The sequence below is a fragment of the Camelus dromedarius genome, chromosome X (genome assembly GCF_036321535.1).
Source record: "Camelus dromedarius isolate mCamDro1 chromosome X, mCamDro1.pat, whole genome shotgun sequence".
NCBI classification, from domain to species: Eukaryota; Metazoa; Chordata; class Mammalia; order Artiodactyla; family Camelidae; genus Camelus; species Camelus dromedarius.
This window is the reverse complement of record NC_087472.1, coordinates 56,263,999-56,286,198: the sequence shown is the minus strand read 5'-3', so window position 1 is coordinate 56,286,198 and position 22,200 is coordinate 56,263,999. Positions and strand designations below refer to the sequence as shown.

General features: G+C 33.4%; 1 protein-coding gene across 6 annotated transcripts in view; it reads right to left on the bottom strand.

Annotated features, from left to right (window-relative positions):
* The window catches only part of ATRX (ATRX chromatin remodeler), a 227,960-nt gene that overhangs the window by 42,198 nt on the left and 163,562 nt on the right, over positions 1–22,200 (bottom strand). For all 6 annotated transcript variants that reach the window (XM_010987736.3, XM_064483018.1, XM_064483020.1 and 3 more), the window contains 3 exons: positions 20,325–20,478; positions 14,818–14,924; positions 2,795–2,903 (listed from right to left, as the gene is read on the bottom strand). In XM_010987736.3, the coding sequence (XP_010986038.1) occupies positions 2,795–2,903; positions 14,818–14,924; positions 20,325–20,478 (370 nt within the window). The remainder of the gene's footprint in view (positions 1–2,794; positions 2,904–14,817; positions 14,925–20,324; positions 20,479–22,200) is intronic.

The window sequence follows — 22,200 nt, the reverse complement described above, 5'->3', positions numbered from 1 at the left end:
TGTGTCTTTCCAACTGCATTACCATAAATAAATGTTATATTTGTATTCCATTTTTGAAAATTAGAGTCATGAGAAAATAGAAGACAGACAGACATAGACATAATTGCTAACATTCGTAGATTTACTCCAAAGATGTTTAGCTACTCAACAATAACCCCTCAAATCCATGGGCGTGGGGGGGGCACTTTTTTTTAGGGGGGTTAATTTGCTAGAGTAAGCCAAGCTGACAGCTTACCATCCACATTTCAAAGCTGTTCCCTACTAGTCATCAAATATAACTGTTATGGGACAAATCATATGCTATTGTGATATTTACAAACTCGAAAAACTGAGCAAGTAGAAGGTTTATATTAAATCTGACAAATCAGACTAGTATTACCAGTAAAATTACTTCTTGAAACTCATGTACAAATAATAATTCTTTAAAAAAACACTTCACACAGAATAAAAAAAGTACTTATTCTTTAAATAGTTATTTAATCATTTTTTCAAAAAATTACTTTACTATACTCAACTATTTGTAAGCTCTCCCAGACTCTGTAGATTTTAAATATCTAATAAGAATATACTCTTCCTATGGTCTAAGTGGAATTTCTCTAGCTTTAACCCTAGGTGTAGTTCAGGACTCTGCTAGAATTAAAACATGTTTTCACACACACAATATAATGCCATTCATACTTTAGAACATCTATTAAGGGATATTTCAGCCATCTTGTCATTAAACTAACCCAATCCCTACATCACTTTCTTAAAGGCAATGCTTTCACACATGTATGTGTGTGTGCAAATGTTTATATGTACGTACATAAGCAACATCAACAACAGATATACAACACATCCTCTACCTACAGTGGTTCAAGTATATTACTCAAATTCCTACAATAAACAAAGAGATCAAGAATACCTTAATGTTAAAACCAAAAGATGATAGAAAAATGGGCAATAATCTCACTTTGTTTCCTCCCTGATCTTTAATATTTCTTTCCTTCTCAAAAATCACTAGAGCTAATAAACAAATTCAGCATGGTATAAGGTTACAAGATTAAAATGAAGAAATCAGTTGCATTTCTTTATAAAAACAAGAAAATATCAGAAAAGGAAAGTAAAAAAGCAATCCCTTTTAAAATCGCATCAAAAAATAGAATTTTGGGGAATAAACCTGACCAAGGAGGTGAAAGACTTTTATGTTGAGAACTATAAAATATTGATTAAGGAAATTAAAGATGCTTTAAAGAAATGGGGAAAAAAATGGAAAGACATCTTATGCTCTTGGTTTGGAATAATTAATATTGTTAAAATGGCCAAACTACCCAAAGCAATCTACAGATTTAATGTGATTCCTATCAAATTACCCAGGATATGTTTTGCATAAATAGAACAAATAATCCTAAAATTTATACAGAATCACAAAAGACCCAGAATTGCCAAAGCAATACTGAAGAAAAAGAACAAAGCAGGAAGCATAACACTCCCAGACTTCAGACAATACTCCAGAACTACAGTAATTAAAAGTGTGATGTTAGCACAAAAATAGACATATGGATAATGAAATAGAATAGAGAGCCCAGAAATAAAACCATACACCTATAGTCAATTAATCTTTGACAAAGGCGGCAAGAACATACAATGGCGAAAAGACAGTCTCTTAGGCAAGTGGTATTAGGAAAGCTGGACAGCCACATATATATAAAACTAGAACACTCCCCTACACCATGCACAAAAATAAACTCAAAATGGATGAAAGACTTTAAACAGGACACCATAAATCTCCTACAAGAGAACATAGGCAAAACATTCTCTGACATAAATCGTAGCAATGTTTTCCGAGCTCAGTCTCCCAAGGCAATATAAATAAAAGCAAAAATAAACAAATGTGACCTAATTAAACTTAAAAGAATATAATCTAAAAGAAAAACGGAATTACTATGCTGTATACCTAAAACTAACACAATACTGTAAATCAACTATACTTCAATTTTAAAAAAATGGAAAAAAATGGCCAATAACCACATGAAAAGATGCTTACCATCAATTATCATTAGGGAAATGCAGATTAAAATCACATGAGATATCATTATATACCTATTAAAATGTGTAAAATACATTTTTTTTAAAAATATGAGAATACCAGGTGCTGAAGGATGCAGAGCAACTGGAACTTTCATGCATTGCTGGTGGGTATGCAAAATTGTACAACTTCTTTGGAAAACTGTTCAGGAGTTTCCTACAAAGCTAAACATAAATTTACCATACAACCGAGCAATTCCATTCTTGGATATTCATTTCATTTGGGTGTATGGTCAGACAAAACTTATACAAGAATGTTTAGAGCAGCTTTAATTCTAATTCCAAAACCTGGAAACAACTCAAATGGCTCTGAAGTGGAAATGGTTATATTAAATAAACCATTCATTTATACAGTGAATACATCCATACAATGGAAACTGTCAAAACAAGACATTCATACAATGGATATATCCATACAATGGAATATCAAAATGGAATACCAAATGGAATACTACTCACCAATAAAAACGAATAAACTGTTTACACATGCAACAATACAGATGAATCTCAAATGTATTTTGCTATGTGAAAAAAGTAAAACTGAAAAGGCTAAAAAAAAGTTTGATTCCATGGGTGAATTTCCTGAGGGATGAATGAAACCACTTTATATCTTGACTATATCTTGCGTGTGTCAAAAATTATAGTAGTAGACACAAAAAGAGTGACTCTTACTATATGTAGATTCTAAATGATTTTTTAAACTATATATTCAGAAAATGTTTCCTACCTAACATTAGTTTCATCATTAAATTCTTCAGCCCATTTTTTCCTTGACTGAGCAGTTGTAGAACCATCTAAACGGTAATAGTCAATGTTTCGGAGCCACTTTCCTTCACCTGAAAATTCAACAAGAAAAGAAAAAAGAGATTTAATATATATTGTTATCCTAGTAGTAAAAGATTTTCTTCCTTGCTTGCCATTTAAAGGCTGGTTATTTATATTCTATTTGCATAGCAAGACAAAAATTTTTTTTAATCAAGGGGTAAATCACTAGATTACAAATAAATTCACCACAGATTTCCTTCTAATAGATATTGAAAAGCAAACATACTTTTGAAAAGTATTTCATCTACATGTAAATTTTGTAAAAGATTTCCTTGATTAGAATCCTTTAAAACTTTCAAAAGAATATGAGTAAGCTACATCATGCTCATGAAGCTTGCTTTCAATTAAATCTGTAAATGACCAGGTTTCTCCCCTCTTTTTAGACAAGTTGGTACTAAACAGATAAAAACCAGAGGCATAGAATGCATTTATTCACTGAACAAATATTTACTGAATGCTTATTTATGTGCCAAAAACTATTCTATGGTCTAGCCACAAATATCAGAATATGTTCATATTTCATGAAAATTAACATATGTGTGAGTGTGTATGTGAAAGTAAAGAATTGTGATTTTATAAGTTAAATAATGATCAGACATGTCAACTTTTGTACAGTGAGGTGAAATTCTACTAAAGACTTACATTCACACTAAAATACCAACAGATTAAGTGCTTATGACATTTTCATATTTTATCATACATAATTTCCATTCCAGTTCTTTAACTGAAAACATATTACTACTACATCCCCTCCAAGCAAAATTCACATCATCACAGCCTAGTCTTGAGATAAAACAAGATGACAAAACTGAGATTTACATCTTTAAGCAAATTTTAACTTAAACTCAGTACATTAGTTTTAAAGATGTTTTTTAGTAGTATGGTCATTTGAATAATATTAATTTTTCCAATTCAATGGCCATACAACTCAAAGCAATCTACAGACAATGCAACTGCTATCAAAATACCAATGTATTTTTCACAGAACTAGAACAAAAAATCTTAAAATTCATATGCAACCACAAAAGAACCCGAATAGCCAAAACAACCTTGAGAATGAAGAATGGAGCTGGACAAATCATGTTCCCTGACTTCAGACTATACTACAAAGCTACAATGATCAAAACAGCATGGTATTGGCACAAAAACAGACACACAGATCAAAGGAACAGGATAGAAGGTCCAGAAATAAACCTACGTATTTATGGTCAATTTATCTATCACAAAGGAGGAAAGAATACACAATGGAGAAAAACAATCTCTTCAATAAGTGGTGCTGGGAAAACTGGACAGCTACATGTACAACAATGAGATTAGAACATTTCCTCACATCATTTACAAAAACAAACTTAAAATGGATTAAAGACTTAAATGTAAGACCTGAAACCATAAAATTCTTAGAAGAAAACCTAGGAAGAACATTCTTTGACATTAGAATATATTTTTGGATCTATCTCTTAAGGTAAAATAAATAAAAGCAAAAATAAACAAATGGGACCTAATAGAAATTAAAAGCTTTTCACAGCAAAGGAAACCATCAACCAAATGAAAAGACAACCTACAGAATGGGAGAAAATATTTGCAGATGACGTGAACAAGAAGGGTTTACTATCCAAAATATACAAACAGCTCATACAACTCAGTATCAAAAAAATAAAAACTCTACCAAAAAATAGGCAGAAGACCTAAATAGATATTTTTTCAACAAAGACATACAGACGTCTAGCAGGGACATGAAAAGATGCTAAACATCACTAATTATTAGAGAAATGCATATCGAAACCACAATTAGATACCACCTTATACCTGTCAGAATGGCTATCATCAAAAAGTCTACAAATAACAAATGTTGGAGAGAATGTGGAGAAAAGAGAATCCTCATACACTGTTGATAGGAATGTAAATTGGTGCAGCCAATATGGAAAACAGAATGGAGGTTCCTTTAAAAACTAAAAATAGAGCTACTATACAATCCAGCAGTTCTACTTCTGTGTATATATCCAGGAAAAAAACACTAATTCGAAAAGATACATACATCCCAATGTTCATAGCAGCACTATTTACCAATAGTCAAGATATGGAAACAACCCAAGTGCCCATCAACAGACAACTGGATTAAGAAGATGGGAAATATATATAAATATATAAAAATATATATAGTGTGTGTGTGTGTGTGTGTATATATATATACACACACAATGGAATATTACTCAACTATAAAAAAGAATGAAATACTGTCATTTGCAGCAACGTGGATGGACCTAGAGAATACTATGCTTAATGAAATTAAGTTAAACAGAGAAAGACAAATACTGTATGATATTACTTATATGTGGAATCTAGAAAACAATATAAATAAATGTATATGCAACACAGAAACAGACTCACAGATATAGAAAACAAACTTGTGGTTACCAAAAGGAAGAAGCAGGGAGGGACAAATTAGGGGTATGGGATTAGCAGTTACAAACTACTATATGTATAATAATATGCAACAAAAATAAAATGCATAGCACAGGGAATTACAACCATTACCATATAATAACTTATTATGGACTATAATCTGTAAAATTACTGAATCACTATGCTGTACACCTGAAGCTAACACAATATTGTAAATCAACTGTACTTCAATAATAAATAAATAAATAAATAAATAAATAAATAATGCTTCTCAACATGTTTACTGCTTATCCACATCTTTACTTATATTGAAAACCTAGAATTCCCTTGTTGAAAGTTCAGTAATGGCTAAGAAAGTCAATTTATTTATCTATAGTTTTTCTTTCTTTCAGTTAGGGGGGGAAAAGACATACTCATCTAAGGAAAAAAGATACATGGTAGGATAAAAAAGTAAGAGCTGAAGTCACATTGTCATTAACTGTTCACTTGTAATTATTAAAGTAAATATGCTAATCATAAATGAATAGAATATGACATGACTATTTTTAAAAAGTATTTCAACATACACACCTTTTTGGAATAATACAAATGAACTATCTGTACTACCACTTTTGTGAATCCAACACTTCAAAACTGACAGTATAGTTTAGTAATAAAAAAATATAGATCTTAGAGTCATACTCCCTGAGTTTAATCCCAGTTTCATCATTTACTAGCATCTTCACTAGGGAAAGTAGTTAAACTCCCTGTGCCTTAGTTTCTTTTTCTTTAAAAATGAGGACAGCCAGAGTACCTACCATAGGGTTGTTTTTTATTAAATGAGTTAATATAAGAAAAAAAACCCTTAGAACAGTGCCTATTACATAGTAATTAAGCTTTACTGGGTACTTAATATTAACACCCAAGATACCATAGCAAATTATATCTACCTTTATTATGACACCATATTATAAGTGTTTGATCTCTCTCTATAACATGATTTCCCATAATATCCCTTTAACCTAGTTCATTGACCAATACACAGTAGCAGTAGTAATAGTAGTAACAGTAGTGGTGGTGGTGGTAGTAGTACTAGTAGGTACTCAGAAGATAAACCAAACTGATTTATGGTTAAAACAAATCTTTGTTGAAGACAATTTCTAAAGTTAGATATGAACTAGGAAGCGTATGGGAAAATATTCAACCTTGCCAGTGGTCAGAAAAATACAAATTAAAACAATGGCAATTGTTTTTATCCATCAAAGATAGGTGAAATGTAAATATAGCATGACAAGTATATAGCAAAATGAGCATTATCCATTTATTCCTGGTGGCAGATTAAATTGATATAACTTTTTTTGTAACACAGACTTTCAGATAATGAAGCATGACAGAACATATAATCTGACTAATAAAATTAATACATAGTGATAATAGAAAAATATTTAAGCTACCTAATATTATGCTTACCCACAGTCAAATCAATAAATACAATACACAATACCCATATACATGTTGAAAACATGTCAATAAGAAGGACCCCTAGAAAAAAAGAGAGGTAGGGAATGAGAAAGATAAAAAGTGCCAGTATGTATTATACCAAGCACTGTAATTCAATGGGCTCATAAGAAAGTGCATCACTAGGGCATCACTCTGTATGGAACAGAAATAGAGAAGATCCAGATAAGGATAATGTATTACCTTGCCAGTTCAGCAAATCTTTACTATAGACCTATTACATGTCCAGCTCTGTGCTTAGCAAAAAATGTGTAACAGTGAGCCCATCTTCAATAAACACAGATTTTAACTAGAGAAACAGAAATAATTACCATAGAACATGAAGCACTCTCTAGGACTTCTTGCAGTTTCTTAAACACGCATGCTCATACCTCATTGCATTTTCACCTGTTACTCCCTCTGTTTGGAATGGTCTTCCTTCAGATATCTGCATGGCCCATGTTCCCTTCAGATCTCTCTCTTCACCAGTAAAGCGTTGCCCAACTACTCTACATACTGTCCTCCAAAACTCCCTGCCACCTTTATATATTTTAGTTTCCCTATTGCATTTGTTACTATATATTTACTTGTTTGTTTCTTACCGGTCTCCCTTAATAAGAATATGACTTCTAGGAGGATAGGAACATTTTCTCTTGTGTTAAGTTCTTTATCCTTAGCATCTAGATTGTACCTTGCATGTGGTAGATATCCTATATATACAAAATGAAATGAACCCTGGAATACATTATGGGTTCTATAAATATTTAATTTGGGGTAACAATGTAATGGCTTGGTGGTGACTCTTAGCCCCAGTTGGGAAAAGAGGAAAAAACTCTTCACTCTATTAGCAACCCAGGCCCAAGGAACTAATACTCTGTGTAAAATGTGGCTTGGAGAAAAAAAGAATTCTACTGGTAAGTGTACTAGTAAACCACTGATATAGTATGTACTATAGTATCAAATAAAGAGCTAATGCTCCTTTTCAATTACTACAATGACCTAAGTAACCAATGCACCAGTCTAAAAATAAAGATACTATTGCTTTTCCACATGGTTGCCAAAGGAGAAATGTGCATGATGCACCACTGGCCATGCAGGTGTGTGGCATGCTTGCTGGGCAATCTGAGGTACAACAGAGCTTATGAGTTAAAGATGAATGAAGGTCAACATGATAAATGTTTTCCAAAAACATGTCATAGAAGATAGATATTAAAAAACCACTAGTAACACAACTGCATATACTGAGTATATAGGTAGCTGCATATGAATGTTCAAGCCCTTAGCTGTGGAATTTAAAAATTATTCTTCTCAAGTGTGGCATGCAACATTTTGTAAAGAAAAATGAAGAACTGGTATAGAAAATAGTATACCTTTAAAATCACTGATTTTACATGGCAATTTAAACCAAAGAAATTTAAAGTGGAAACATCCACTGCCATCAAGATGCCCACTGTAGATTATGTATAATAGTGAAAATTGAAAATAATCTGAAAGTATAATAATAGATGGTTAAGTAAATAACGATATTTACTGGACAGAATATTGTAGAGCTGAAAGTGATAAAGATTATGTAGGAACATCAAAATGTTTATGAAATGATGATAAGTGAAAATAACAAAATCTAGTTTATGGGAAGAGGGACTTCTGACATGACAGAGTAAGTTGCTCCATGGATTTGCTCCCCAGCAAAACAGGTGAAAATTATTTTTTTAAATGGTGGTGATGGTTACATAGCTATGTGAATGCACTTAATGCCACAGAACTATACATTTAAACATGGTCAAAACGATGAAAAAAATCTTTTTCCCTTCCTATCTCTTGCTCCCAATTTGGTTTTCTTTTCTTCTGCTAATTGAGTAATAAAGGGAAATCGGTTAAGACACACTAAAAAGCTGAATGGAGATATCATGAGGTAGAGAGATGAGACTAACTCCTTCCTAAATCATAGAAATACTCTCCTCTTCATTTCCTGGGCATTTAATTTTCTATATTTATTTGTTTAGTATCTGTATTCACCATTAGACTATTAGCTCCTTAAGAGAAGGAAACTTTGTTTCCCAGTCCTTTGCAGAGTACCCGGTAGGTACTCATCATATATCTTTTCAAAAAAATGTAATGTTCATTTAATTTTAGAGATAAAACTATTTTGCCTTATAGACCAAATAAATACTTATGGATTTCTCAATTTCTTGTACCATATCTTTTACCAGTTTTTAAACATTTTTACTTTAAGCAACATACAGACAAATCAGAAAGATTTGATGCAAAACAAAATAAACAAAAACTGTTTTACCCAATCTCCACTAGCAACTAGCCGTATAACTTGTTTAATTGTGGTAAAAAACACATACCATAAAATTTTACATCTTAACCATTTTAAATGTACAGTTCAGTAGTGTTAGCAGGTTTTCTGAACATTATCATCTTGCAAACTTGAAACTCTATACTCATTAAACAACAACTCTCCATTCTCCATTTCATTGAAGTAACTTCGACTTTCTCTGTGAATTTAGCTACTTTAGATATCTCAAATAAATGGAATCACACAGTTATCTGTCTTTTTTGCTGGCTTATTCCACGTAGCATAATGTCCTCAAGGCTCATACTGTACCATGTGTGACAGGATTTCCTTTCTTTTAAAAGCTGCAAAGTATTCCATTGTATGTATATATCACATTTTGCTTATCCATTCATCCTCTGATGCATACCTGGTTTATTTCCACCTTTTGACTATTGTGAATAACACTGCTATAAACATGGGTATACAAATATGTCTGAGACCATGTTTAATTCTTTTGGGATCATATGATAGTTCTAATTTTAATTTTTTGACAAACTGCCATACTATCTCCCACAGTGGCTTAATCATTTTACATTATCACCAATAGTGCCCAATGTCTCAACATCATCACCAAACATTGTTATTTACTGTTTTTTGATAGTAGTAACCCTAATGGGTGTAAGGTTGTATCTAGTTGTGGTTTTTATTTGCATTTCTCTAATGATTGTTAAGCACATTTTCTTTTTTATTTAAAAAAAAAATTTTGTTAAGCACGTTTTCATGTGCTTATTGGTCATTTGTATATCATCTTTAGAGAAATGTTTATTCAAGTCTCTCACCCATTTTTTGAAGCAGATTTTTTGTTGTTAAGTTGTAGTAGTTCTATATGTATTCTGGATATTAAACCTTTATCAAACATATGACTTGCAAATATTTCTCCTATTCTTAAGTTGCCTTTTCACCCTGACAATATGTTAAATTTCATGTTATGTATATTTTACAATAATAATAATAACAACAATAAATAAAACTACCCACAAGAAAAACTGAAGTCCAGACAAGCTTTACTGCTGAATTCTGGTAAATATTTAATTCTTCCTGAATTCTTCCAAAAAAAGAGAAGGACTATTTCACAGCTCATTAAATGAGGCCAGTATTAGCCTCGTATCAAAACCGCACAAAGATTTTATAAGAAAATAAAACTGAAAATTAATCTCTTATGAAAAAGGATGCACAAATACTCAGTAAAATACTAGCAAATGAAATCCAGCAACATATAAAGAGTATTAAACACCATGAGCAAGTGAGATTATACTAGATATGCAAGGTTTGCTTAACATCTGATGATCTGATAATATGGTGCAAAGTAATGCACCATATCAATAGAAATTTTAAAAACCCAGAGGAAAGGTACGAAGTTGGCAGAGTAAGAGGACACAGAGCTCACCATCTCCCATGAAAACATCAAAAATACATCTACATGTGAAACAATTCTCATTAAAAACTAACTGGAAACTGGCAGAAGGACTCCTGTACAACCAAGGCTGTAAGAAAGACACACAGGGAATAGGGTAGGAAGGGAAGAAAATCAATCAGGTCAGACCTGTGTCCCTGGGAGGGGACTCAGCGGATAAGGGAGATTACATAGTCACAGATTGGACACCCCAGTTATAGGGTCCTACGAGGGGAAGACAACTCCCTTGGCTTACTGGAGGACTGCTAGGACTAAACAAAGGTGGTAGGAAGACTGAACTCCACTCAAGAGGAGTACACATGCTGGCTTGCCCCTGAGGCAGGGTAGAGAGATGGGTGCTCTGGCCAATGCTGGATCTCTCACAATCACCTGGGTGTGTGCCCCAGCCCAAGCAAAGTGAACACTGTGGCATCATGCTCACTCCATATCACAGTGCAGAACTGGACCTGGAGCAGCCACAACCAGAGAGAAGACTTGACCATGGGACACAGAGGCAGCCCAGTCCAAGGGTAGAGCCTGGGTGGGGCAGCAGCAACCATTGTTGGCGCTTACTTAAGTGGCATATCAGAAGTAGCCCAGATCTCTGACGGCTGCTGTTCCACCACAGCTCACCTGTCAATACATGCTGAGAATCACAGGCCCTGCCAGCTCTGCAGTGTGGCTCCACAACAGGGCAGGGGTGCTGGAGGCTGGGGGCAGTGATCAGCTATGAGGGACAAAGGGGACTCACATCTGAGGCTGCATCTTAGGGGAGCAAGGGAAACAAATACCAGTGCCTGCACAAGCAGCACATCGGAGACAGCGTGGACCTCTGTCTGTGACCGAAATAACTCATGGGCCCTACTTGCTTCAGCACTCCCCTCCTCTGGGGAAAGGCTCCGGTGAGGGGAGAGGGGAAAACATACTTAAAGGAAACAGAGTCACCTTGGGACTGACCCTCAGGACTTCTACTCCAGCAATTTGGAGTCAGACCCCATCCCAATAGGGCAGTGACAACCAGATGGGAAGTCTACCTCACATCCAGCTCCAGCTCCAGACCATCTCTAGTCCCACCCACTCCCAAGCTGACAGCACACCTTGAGAAAAGACTTATGTCCATGTCAAATCCAGCAATCCCACCAAAAAAACTAATAAATGAATCCAGCAAAGCTGCAGGATACAAGATTAATATACAGAAATCTGTTGTGTTTCTATACACTAATAATGAACTATCAGAAAGTTTAAAAAAATCCCACTTAAAATTGCATCAAAAAGAATAAAAAACACCATGGAGGTGAAAAACCTATACTCTGAAAACTATAAAACACTGATGAAAGAAATTTAAGATGATACAAAGAATGGGAAAGATATCCCGTGCTCTTGGATTGAAGGAATTAATATTGTTAAAAGTCATACTACCCAAAGCAATCTACAGATATAATGTGATCCCTATCAAAATACTCATGACAGACAGTTTTTTAATAGAACTAGAACCAATAATCCTATAATTCATATGGAACCACAAAAGACCCAAATTGCCAAAGCAATCCTGAGGAAAAAGGACAAAGCTGTAGGTATCACCCTCTCAGACTTCAGACTATGGTGTACATCTGAAACCAATATAATGTTGTAAATCAACTATACCTCAATCTAAAAAAAATAAATACATACATTCCTGTGAGGAGTAAAACTAAAACAAACAACCAAACAAAAAAAGGGAAGGCCATTTCCTGTATATCTCATTAAGTCAAATTTAGTTTATGGCTTAAGGGCTGTAATATCCTACAAGATTCAAATATTAAGGATTTCTGGAATAAATGATCTAGTTTTATTAATGATATCCCTGCAAATAGGATGTGTTTCAATTGTTTTCTTTTAAAATAATGTTAAAGGTTTAAAAATCTTAGGATACAACTTAAGATATAGAATGAATTATTCATGAAGAAAAAGTTTTAACAAAAATTAAAAATCAATAAAAATAAAAACCCCACATGGTCATCTGAACAGACACAATGAAATCAGTTGACAACATCTGAGACACATTCACGATAAGGGAAAAACACTCACAAAACTGGAAACAGAAGGGAACGTCCTCAACATGATAAACAGTATTTATGAAAAAAAATGCAGCTAATACTATACGTAATGGTGAAAGATCAGATGCTTTCCCCCTCAGATAAGGAAAAAGAAAAGGATGTCTGCTCTTCCCACTTTAATCTTGAAGAGAAACAAAGTTGGAGGACTCACTTTCAAAACTTATTTTCAAAGCAACAGTAATCAAGACGGAGTGCTACTGGCATGAGGATTAACATATAGGTAAGTGGAATAGAACTCAGAATCAAGAAATAAATCTGTCTCTTTGGTCAACTAATTTTCAACAAGGATGCCACAAACATTCAATGGGAAAGAATAGTCTTCTCAAGAAATAGTGCTTGGGAGGGTACAGCTCAGTGGTAGAGCTCATGCTAGGTAGGCATCCACGAAGTCTTGGGTTCAACCTCCAGGGCCTCCATTAAGGGGGGAAAAAAAGTAAATAGTGTTTGGACAATTGGATAGCCAGAGCAAAAGACTGAATTTGGACCTTTAACTCACACACTATATAAAAATTAACTCAAAATGCATCAAAGACCCAAACTGTAAGAGCTAAAACTATATAATTCTTTAAAGGAAACATGGGATAAATATTCATAGACTCAGATTTGGCAATGTTTTCTTAGATAGGACACTAAAAGCATTAGTAACAAAGGAAAAAAGAGGTAAGTTGGACTTTATCAAAATGAAAATCTTTTGTGCATTGAAGAATATAAAAAGACAACCTTTTGTGCATCAAATCAAGTTAAAAAAAAACCCCAAGAATGAAAGAAAATATCTGCAAAGCATGTATCTAATAAGGGCCTGGTATGCAGAAAATTTTCAAAAATTAAAAAATAAAAAAGCAAAAACCTCTTCCAACTCAGTAACAAAAAGACAAATAACCCAATTCAAAAATGGGCAAAGGACCTGAATAAACATTTTTCCAAAGAAGATATACAAATGGCCAATAAGCACATGAAAAGATGTTCAACATTATTAGTCATTAGAGAAATATAAATCAAAATCACAATGAGATACCATTTCACAGCCACTAGGATGGCTATAATTAAAACAGAAAAAACAACAACAGAAAACAAGTGTTGGTAAAGATGCGGAGAAATCAGAACCCTTGTACACTGCTTCTTGGGAATGTAAAACAGTACAGCCAGTGTAGAAAACAGTTTGGTGGATTCTCTATATGTCAAACACAGAATTAGACCATATAACCATGAGTTCAAATAACTCCATCCCTAGCTAAATATCCAAAAGAACTGAAAGAAGATGTTTAAATAAAAATTTGTATACAAATGTTCATAGCAGCTCTATTCACAATAGCCAAAAGGAGAAAACAACTCAAATATCTATGAATGAGTGAATGAATGGATAATCAAAACGTGAGTATTATCCATACAATGGAATATTATTAGGCCATAAAAAGGAATAAAGCACTGACACTTGCTAAAACTTGGATAAACCTTGAAAACATGCTATATGAAAGAAGCCAGTCACAAAAGACCACATATTATATAAATCTATCTTTATGAAAGGTCCAGAATAGGACAATCTATATAAAATGAAAGTAGATTAGTGATTGCTTAGGGGTGAAAGAGGTAGAAAGGGGGTTGGCATGGTGACAGCTAAAAGGTACAGGGCTTCTTTGGTGATTAATGTTTGAAAATTGACCATGGTGAGAGCTGCACAACTCTGAAAACATACTAAAAAAATTACTGAATTGTACACTTTAAATGGGTGAATTGCATGATATGTGAGTTATATCTCAATAATGCTGTTTAAAACCACTAAAACTTTGGAGGGTAGGAAGGGATAGACTGGGATTTCAAAACTGTAGAATAGATAAACAAGATTACACTGTATAGCACAGGGAAATATACACAAAATGTTACGATAACTCACAGAGAAAAAAATGTGACAATGAGCGTGTATATGTCCATGAATGACTGAAAAATTGTGCTGAACACTGGAATTTGACACAACATTGTAAAATGATTATAAATCAATAAAAAATGTTAAAAAAAACCACTAAAACTTTAATTTATACTACAACTGCAGCAACAAAGACCACATTTACATGGATAAGGACAAAAAGAAAGTGCAGAAAAAATAGATACATCAGGGTTGTGGGTTTGGGTAGTATTGTTTCTTTTATCGTTAAAATGTTTATTCAATATGTTTAAATGAATGTGTCTAAAATTATGATATACAAATGTTTGTAACTCACCTTTATAAATAAGAGGTTTATCTTTATCTTCTGTCTTCTCCCTACTAGCCAATTCAAGAAAATCTTCAATCAAGTCCAGAGATATGAGAGACTGGCTGAAAACAAGGCTAAAAACACAAATTAGTGTTCATGGATTAGGAGATTCGCATAGTAAAGATATCACTTCTTCCCAAACTGACCTGTAAATTCAACACAATTCTAATCAAAATCCCAGTAGGTTTTTTTCATAGAAATTTATAAGCTGATTCTAAAGTTTATATGGGAATGCCAACCACATAGAGTAGCCAAAACAATTTTAAAAGGAAAAAAGTTGCAGGCCTAACTCTTCATGATTTCAACACAAAGCTAGGGTAATCAAAACAGCGTAGTACTGATGAAGAAACCAACACAAATCAATGGAACAGAATATAGAGTTCAGATATAAAGCCACACTATAGTTAATTGGTTTTTGACAAAAAGGCAAAGGCAATTCAATGGAAAAAAATAGTCTTTTCCACAATGGTCTTGGCAAAATTGGACATTCATATGCAAAAAAATGAACTTTAGCCTAAGTCTTACACTTTACATAAAATTAACTCAAAACGGAGTATAAATCTAAATGTAAACTTTAAAACTACAGAACGCTTAGAGGAACACAAAGAAAATCTTCATAACTTGAGGCTAGACAATTTTTAGACTTGACACCACAAGTATGAACTATGGGGGAAAAAAGCTGATAAGCTGGGAGTTCATCAAAATTTAAAAATTTTACTCTGCAAAAGATACTATTTAGAAAATGAGAAAAAAATGTCTTCCTATCAAAAGCATTTGAGTAATTTTAACTATACACATTCTAAAACACTTTGTTATTCCAAGCATGTCTGCAAATGCCTCATTTTCTATCCTAGTAGTTTTCTAAATCATTTTCAGCCATGAAAATTATTTGTTCACATAAAGCCTTATGTGGTGTTAAAATAAAATAAGGAAGAAAAACAAGGTGCTTTAGGCATTGGAGGATAAGAAGGAAAAGTGTCACTGGGCCCTCACCCTATGCTCTAGGTCAACATCTTGCAAGGGCTCTGAGAAACTATTTGAAAATCATTGTTCTTATCTAACCCATTGGGGAAAAGTAGACATAATTACACACTGGAAATGAAAAAAATCTAGAAAGAGACTATATGAGGGCTCATTCTCTCCATTATGTATACAAAGGAGGTCAGAGTACAAGGAACTAGACACCTGTGGCAAGCATACTTTTTCTGTTTTGTTTTGATTCTGAAAGCTGTATTGTATGATAAAGAGGTACTTAAGACTCTAGAAGATCATTTAACACTCACTGCTAGATGTCTTCAGATTTAGTAAAACTAAGAAGAATAACTCAAGCTATGATATAACCACTGAATTTAATGATATGTACATTGACCACAGTATAGCTTTCTGAACTCTGCAAGGTGGAAGTCTACTGTCTTACAAAATACTGGTAAAGAAATGAATTAATTCCTGGTGCTCAGTGTAAATGACCAAGGGCTATGTCTTGATTCCTCAGTAGATTATCTTTCCTAGAATCAAAAACTTTGTTGAATCAATTCATTCTGAACTATAAATTAAGTTTTTGAGTTTCCTATAACTGGGAAACTTAAATTCTTAGAAACACTAATTATTTAATTGGAATTAACCTGTAATTTGGCTACTATTCTGGAAAAAGGTTGATTTGAGTCAGTAGAGCATTAAGGCTGGTTCTGGGGACCACTGAGCTCAGATAAGCCTCATTATGAAAAAAGGAGTGTTATTAGGACTAAATGGCTATGTACTAATGGTTATTACTTTCTTTTTTTTTTTGAGGGGGGAGGTAATTAGGTTTGTTTGTTTGTTTATTTATTTTTAGAAGAGGTACAGGGGATTGAACCCATAATCTCGTGCATGCTAAGCATGTGTTTCTAGGGCTTGAGCTATATCCTTCCCACTTACTAATGGTTATTTCTGTTAACCTTTTCTAGTTGCAGATAACACGAAGAATGATTATTCTGATTGGTAATATTTTTCATACTTGTATAAACTATTTTGGATTTATCTATTTTACCAACAACCCATACTAAAATGTAAAAGCAATACTTACCAGATTCACACATATCAAAAATATGGGAATAAAGATTCAATCAAAATATAATATTTAAATGATAGAACAAGTAAGTCAGAAGGGCTGGGCTAAACTGAGTGGTATACTGGAGTTGGCTGTAACTAGCTTGAAACAAGGCATGGAATGTTAGCATCTCTTCCCTCCTCTGACATGTTGTCAGCTTGAAATTAGCCATGGGGGGCATATTTATACCATAGAAACCAGCAAATGTTACAAATCAGGGCTCTTCTTTCCTGCTTCATTGCTTTCTCTATTATTATTATTATTATTATTATTATTATTATTATTATTATTATTATTATTATCATCATCATCATTACTAATTGAAGAGTCCATTGTTAAACATTTATTGTGACACCACTGGCTAAAATCACAAAAATTCATTCATCTCTCACCCTGTGAAATATCAAATTTGCATTTGGGTCAAAAGATCAGCTGCACAAATAGGCAATAGAGGACTCTGATCTGACAACAGTTATTCTTTAAAAAAAAATGAGTCTTAGTTGACCACAAGCCAATATGAACCAATAGTGCTATTTAGATGTTGGAAAACCTGTCTATCAGATTGCATGAATGGAATTATAGGGTCTAGAATAAACAAGAATCAGCCTCACTATAACTGTGTGTTAATAAGAACTCAGCTGAAGTGTTTTGTTTGCTGTGACCATATTTTGAGATGAGTGCTAAAAGACTGAAGACATAATTCAGAACTGAAATTATGCCATACAGAGAACAGATCAATCAACTGAGAAGAAAAAGCTAAAAATGACAAGAGTTAAACCCACCATTATCTAAAGAGGAGACAACTAAAACAGCAGTAGTGATGTCTGTAACCTACTTTGAAAGGCATCAGAAAAATAAGATGAAGGAGGGATGAATAGATATGCAATAAAGTACAATAAAATATACAATACAGATTATAGGTGTCAGGTATATAGGTATTCACTCTTAAAAATTCTTTCTGCTTTTTGTTATGTTTGAAAATTTCCATACTGAAGTATTTGGCAAATAAAAAATAGTGGTAAGCATAATTCCAGAAATACATAATTTTATAGTCTTAACATTGATAACATCTATCAGTTGGGTTAATAACTAAAAGTGATCATTATCACAGTATAAAAAATGCAATAGATACATTCTATTTTAGACCAGAGGAGAAGTAGCTATAGGAATAAAGTATAAACTAAAGATAAGGATACACATTGTAACACTTTGAAGTATTCGACTATAGGGAGCTTTCTGAGATGGCAAATATTGTACTCAGGGGAGACTATGAGAACATCCATGATGTAAGTGGTAAAAAAGATTCTTGTACTGGTTGGGAAACTCAAAGACCACTAAAATGTTTTCTACATTCTTAAAATTCTTCTATAGTACCCAATGAAAATTAACTTTAAACTACAGAAGTTAGTAGCCAAAAAAAAAAAAAACCCAAAAACAAAAACAAAAACAAAAAAAACATGAGCATGTCTAGAGCATTCATCTCTCCTGACCTTTCAGGAACTCTAAACTCAAATATCCACTTTCTACCTGACATCTCTCATGGATATCTAATAGGCTTCAGAAACTTAAAGCCAGAGCAGGACTCTTTACACTGTCTAATAAACTCAGTTCTCCCCTAATCTCCATTTTAGTAAATTACACAATAATCCACCAGTCATTTAGGGGGAAAGCCTGGGAGTCATCTTTAGCTACTCTCTCCTTCTCACTGACCTGCATTTAATCTATTAAGTGCTGCTGTTTCTATTCCAAAACAAACTCTTTATCTCCACAACCACTCCATTCTAATCCAACATTATCCCTTATCTGAATCACTTGTTTCTATATAAATAAAGTGGCAATATATAACAAAAATAATTTTTAGTGAGGACTTACTAGGTTCCAGGTACAATGGTTAATAAAAAAGAACAAAACAGTCTGTGTCTTCAAACAACTCACTATCCAGTGAAAAGATATATCAAGTACATTAGAATGTGTTAAGAGTAGAGCAGAGGTACATTAAAAGGTGGTATGGATGATTCAGCAATTCCACTCCTGGGCATATATCCAAAGAAAACTATAATTTGAAAAGACACACGTACCTCAGTGTTCATAGCAGCAATATTTATAATAGCCAAGACATGGAAGCAACCTAAATGTCCACTGACAGATGACTGGATAAAGAAGATGTGGTGTATATATACAATGGAATATTATATAAAATAAATGAATGAAATAATGCCATTTGCAGCAACATGGATGGACCCAGAGATTACCCACACTAAGTGAAATAAGTCAGACAAAGACAAATATCATATATCACTTATATGTAAAATTTAAAAAAAAAAGACAAATATGAACTTTTTACAAAACAGAAATAGATTCAAATTGGTTACCAAAGGGGAAAGGTGGGGAGGGATAAATTAGGACTTTGGGGTTAGCAGATATAAACTACTATACATAAAATAGATGAACAACAAGGTCCTACTATACAGCACAGGGAACTATATTCAATAGCTTCTAATAATCTATAATGAAAAAGAATATGAAAAAGAAAAAATACATATATACATATAACTTAATCACTATGCTGTACACCAGACACTAACACAACACTATAAATCAACTGTACTTCAATTAAAAAAAAAGTGGTATGGAAATATAACAGAAAATCTGTTTTTTTCCCAGAAAGTTAAAGAAACTAAATTTGCAATTTTTTAAAGACAGATTGTTTTATTTTAGCTTTATGTTAAATTGTTAAAAATAACAAAAAATTGTTAAATTAAAAGCACGATATTTTAAAAACATTTTATGACCAGAACTTGAGACCTTATTAACAGCCTAACCAATAATTCTGGTTCAAAACATTAAAAGTATGTTTTCTAAATATAAAAATTAAGGATAAGATTGGGGGTTGGAATGCAGGGAAGAGAATGGGGCACAAATGCTAGAAGTAAAACAAACAGGAACAAAAAATAAAGGAGAAATAATAGAGTAGTCAAAGAGGTGAAATTAAGTCTGAGAGGTGTCCACTATATTTGGAAACCAGGTCATTAAGTGACTTTTGGGGGAAAAAATCTCAATAAAGTAACAGGGTAGAAGTCACACGCACAGATTGAAAAATGATTCTGAAAAATGATGAAATATAAGTATCAACTAGAGGCTTGGATCAAGGAAGTTAGTTCAAGATGCAACAGCCGAAAGGGGGAAACAGCACTGAAGAAATAACCAGAATATGCACTCAGAACTAATGACTGAGAAGACAGTTGTCTATCACTACACTAACCAAGAAATTACATCTTTAGAAAGGAAGAAAACAAAACAGATTTCTCCAAATAAATTGTTTAGACAATAAAAGGGTTATCAAAAGGTTCATTTATATAATAAAAATAGGAAATAGGAAAGAACTTACACTTTATCCCCAATTTCCTCTGCCATTCGAAGAATTTCAAAGAGAAGTACCATTTTTCCAGAATGTTCTAAAACCTCAGCATCAGCATCTGTAACAAAATCTTTGTACCAGTCTGGAGCTGGGCTGCTTGGATTAGAAGAGGAAGTAGCTTTACCTAAACAAAATAAATGAAACATAAATAAGTAGGCAAATAAGGGAAGAGGCTGAAATACCCCAAGACAGGAATTAAGAAAAGATCAAGAGAAACAGATATAGACCAAACCGACCCAGGGAGAGAGTGAGAAAGAAAGACACTGGCAGGGATTCAGGAGAGGGGAATGAAACACATACTAACATGCACAGGGAGAGACAGAAAAAAGACTACCCCAGGAGAGAGAGAATTCTATACTGTGAAAGACACAGGGAGGTGGGGGAGGTGAGGTAGAAGGGACAAACCCACCCTGGGAGAAGGAGATAAAGATTAGAGAATCTGAGAGACACACAAAGATGTATACAAACATACACAAATGCACGCAGAGGAAACAAAAACATGGGGGTGGGACACCAAGTGATAGAGTAAGTAAGAGACAGATCCTGAGAAAGTGCAAGTATGAGAACAGAAACTAGGGGCTGGGGGCTTAGAAAGATAGAGACTCCAAGAGATGAATCTAAGAGAGAGTATAATCCCCAAAGCACACCCCAAGAGACAGGGACCAGGAGAGAAACACCCAGAGACCCAAAGGGGGTAGGGGAGAGGAAAAAAGGAAGGGAAGGGAGACCGACTCACCTAGAGATCAAAAGAGAAAAGATCTTAGGGGCAGGAAACGTTTCACTATGCTACTAGAATTCTGGAAATCTCAAACAAGGACTGACCCCAGAATCACCGTATCATGTTAAATCATTTTGCTCTTATTTTCCCTATAAACTTTGACAATAAAAGTTATAATGAGAAAGTAACACAAAATAATCTATGAAAGATATAAATAGTTCATTTCAAAATAAGGAATGTATATGTTTCTGTACCTTCTCTCAATTGTCTTTGAATGCAAAGTACTTTAAATTTTTATATATTTTGTTATAAAATATTTTACATATTCAGAAAAGTATATAGAACATAATGAAAAGCAGTGTTCCCACATTTCATCTTCATTAAATTTTAAAACTTGTTATATCTGTTTCTGATACAGTTGAAGACTAATATGTGACCCTACCCAATACTATTCTCTTATTTCCCATCCTTTCTGAGGCAACTAAAACCCTGAATTCTATATTTACTGCTTATGTATGTTTTTATATTTTCACTACATGTGTCACTAAACTGTGCATTGTTTCATGTTTTTAAACTATATGTAAATGGTACCATACTGTTTGTATCAATCTATAACTTTTTTACTCTAGTTTTTCATTTTCCATGCAAAGTTGAGACTTATTCAATAAGTCTAACTGCCGTGTAGTATTCCAATGCATGAATAATTTATTAGTTCTTCTAGTCACATTTAGATTATTTCTCACTTTTTGCTACCATGAAATAACTGCAACAAACACTTAATGTTGTCACATTTTTCTAGAATGTTGTCTACTTCAGCTAAGCTTAAAATTTTCTGGTATAAAGTTATGCTTATGATTTTTAAAATATCACTTTAAACATACCTAGTTTATATTCTTATCAAATAGTCCTATTCGAGATTTTTGACAATCTAATCACGTTGTTTTGTGTGTTAACTTTCTCAGGTTGACTAACTTATTTTATTGCTAACTTTTCCTAATGTTAATTGTTTCCTCAGGTATTCAATAATTTTTATTGTCATTTTACATTCAGTATAGCTGTAACATATGTGAGAATCCTCAGTAGCTTGGGTTGACATCATACAACTTCACAGTATTTCTGCATATGCTT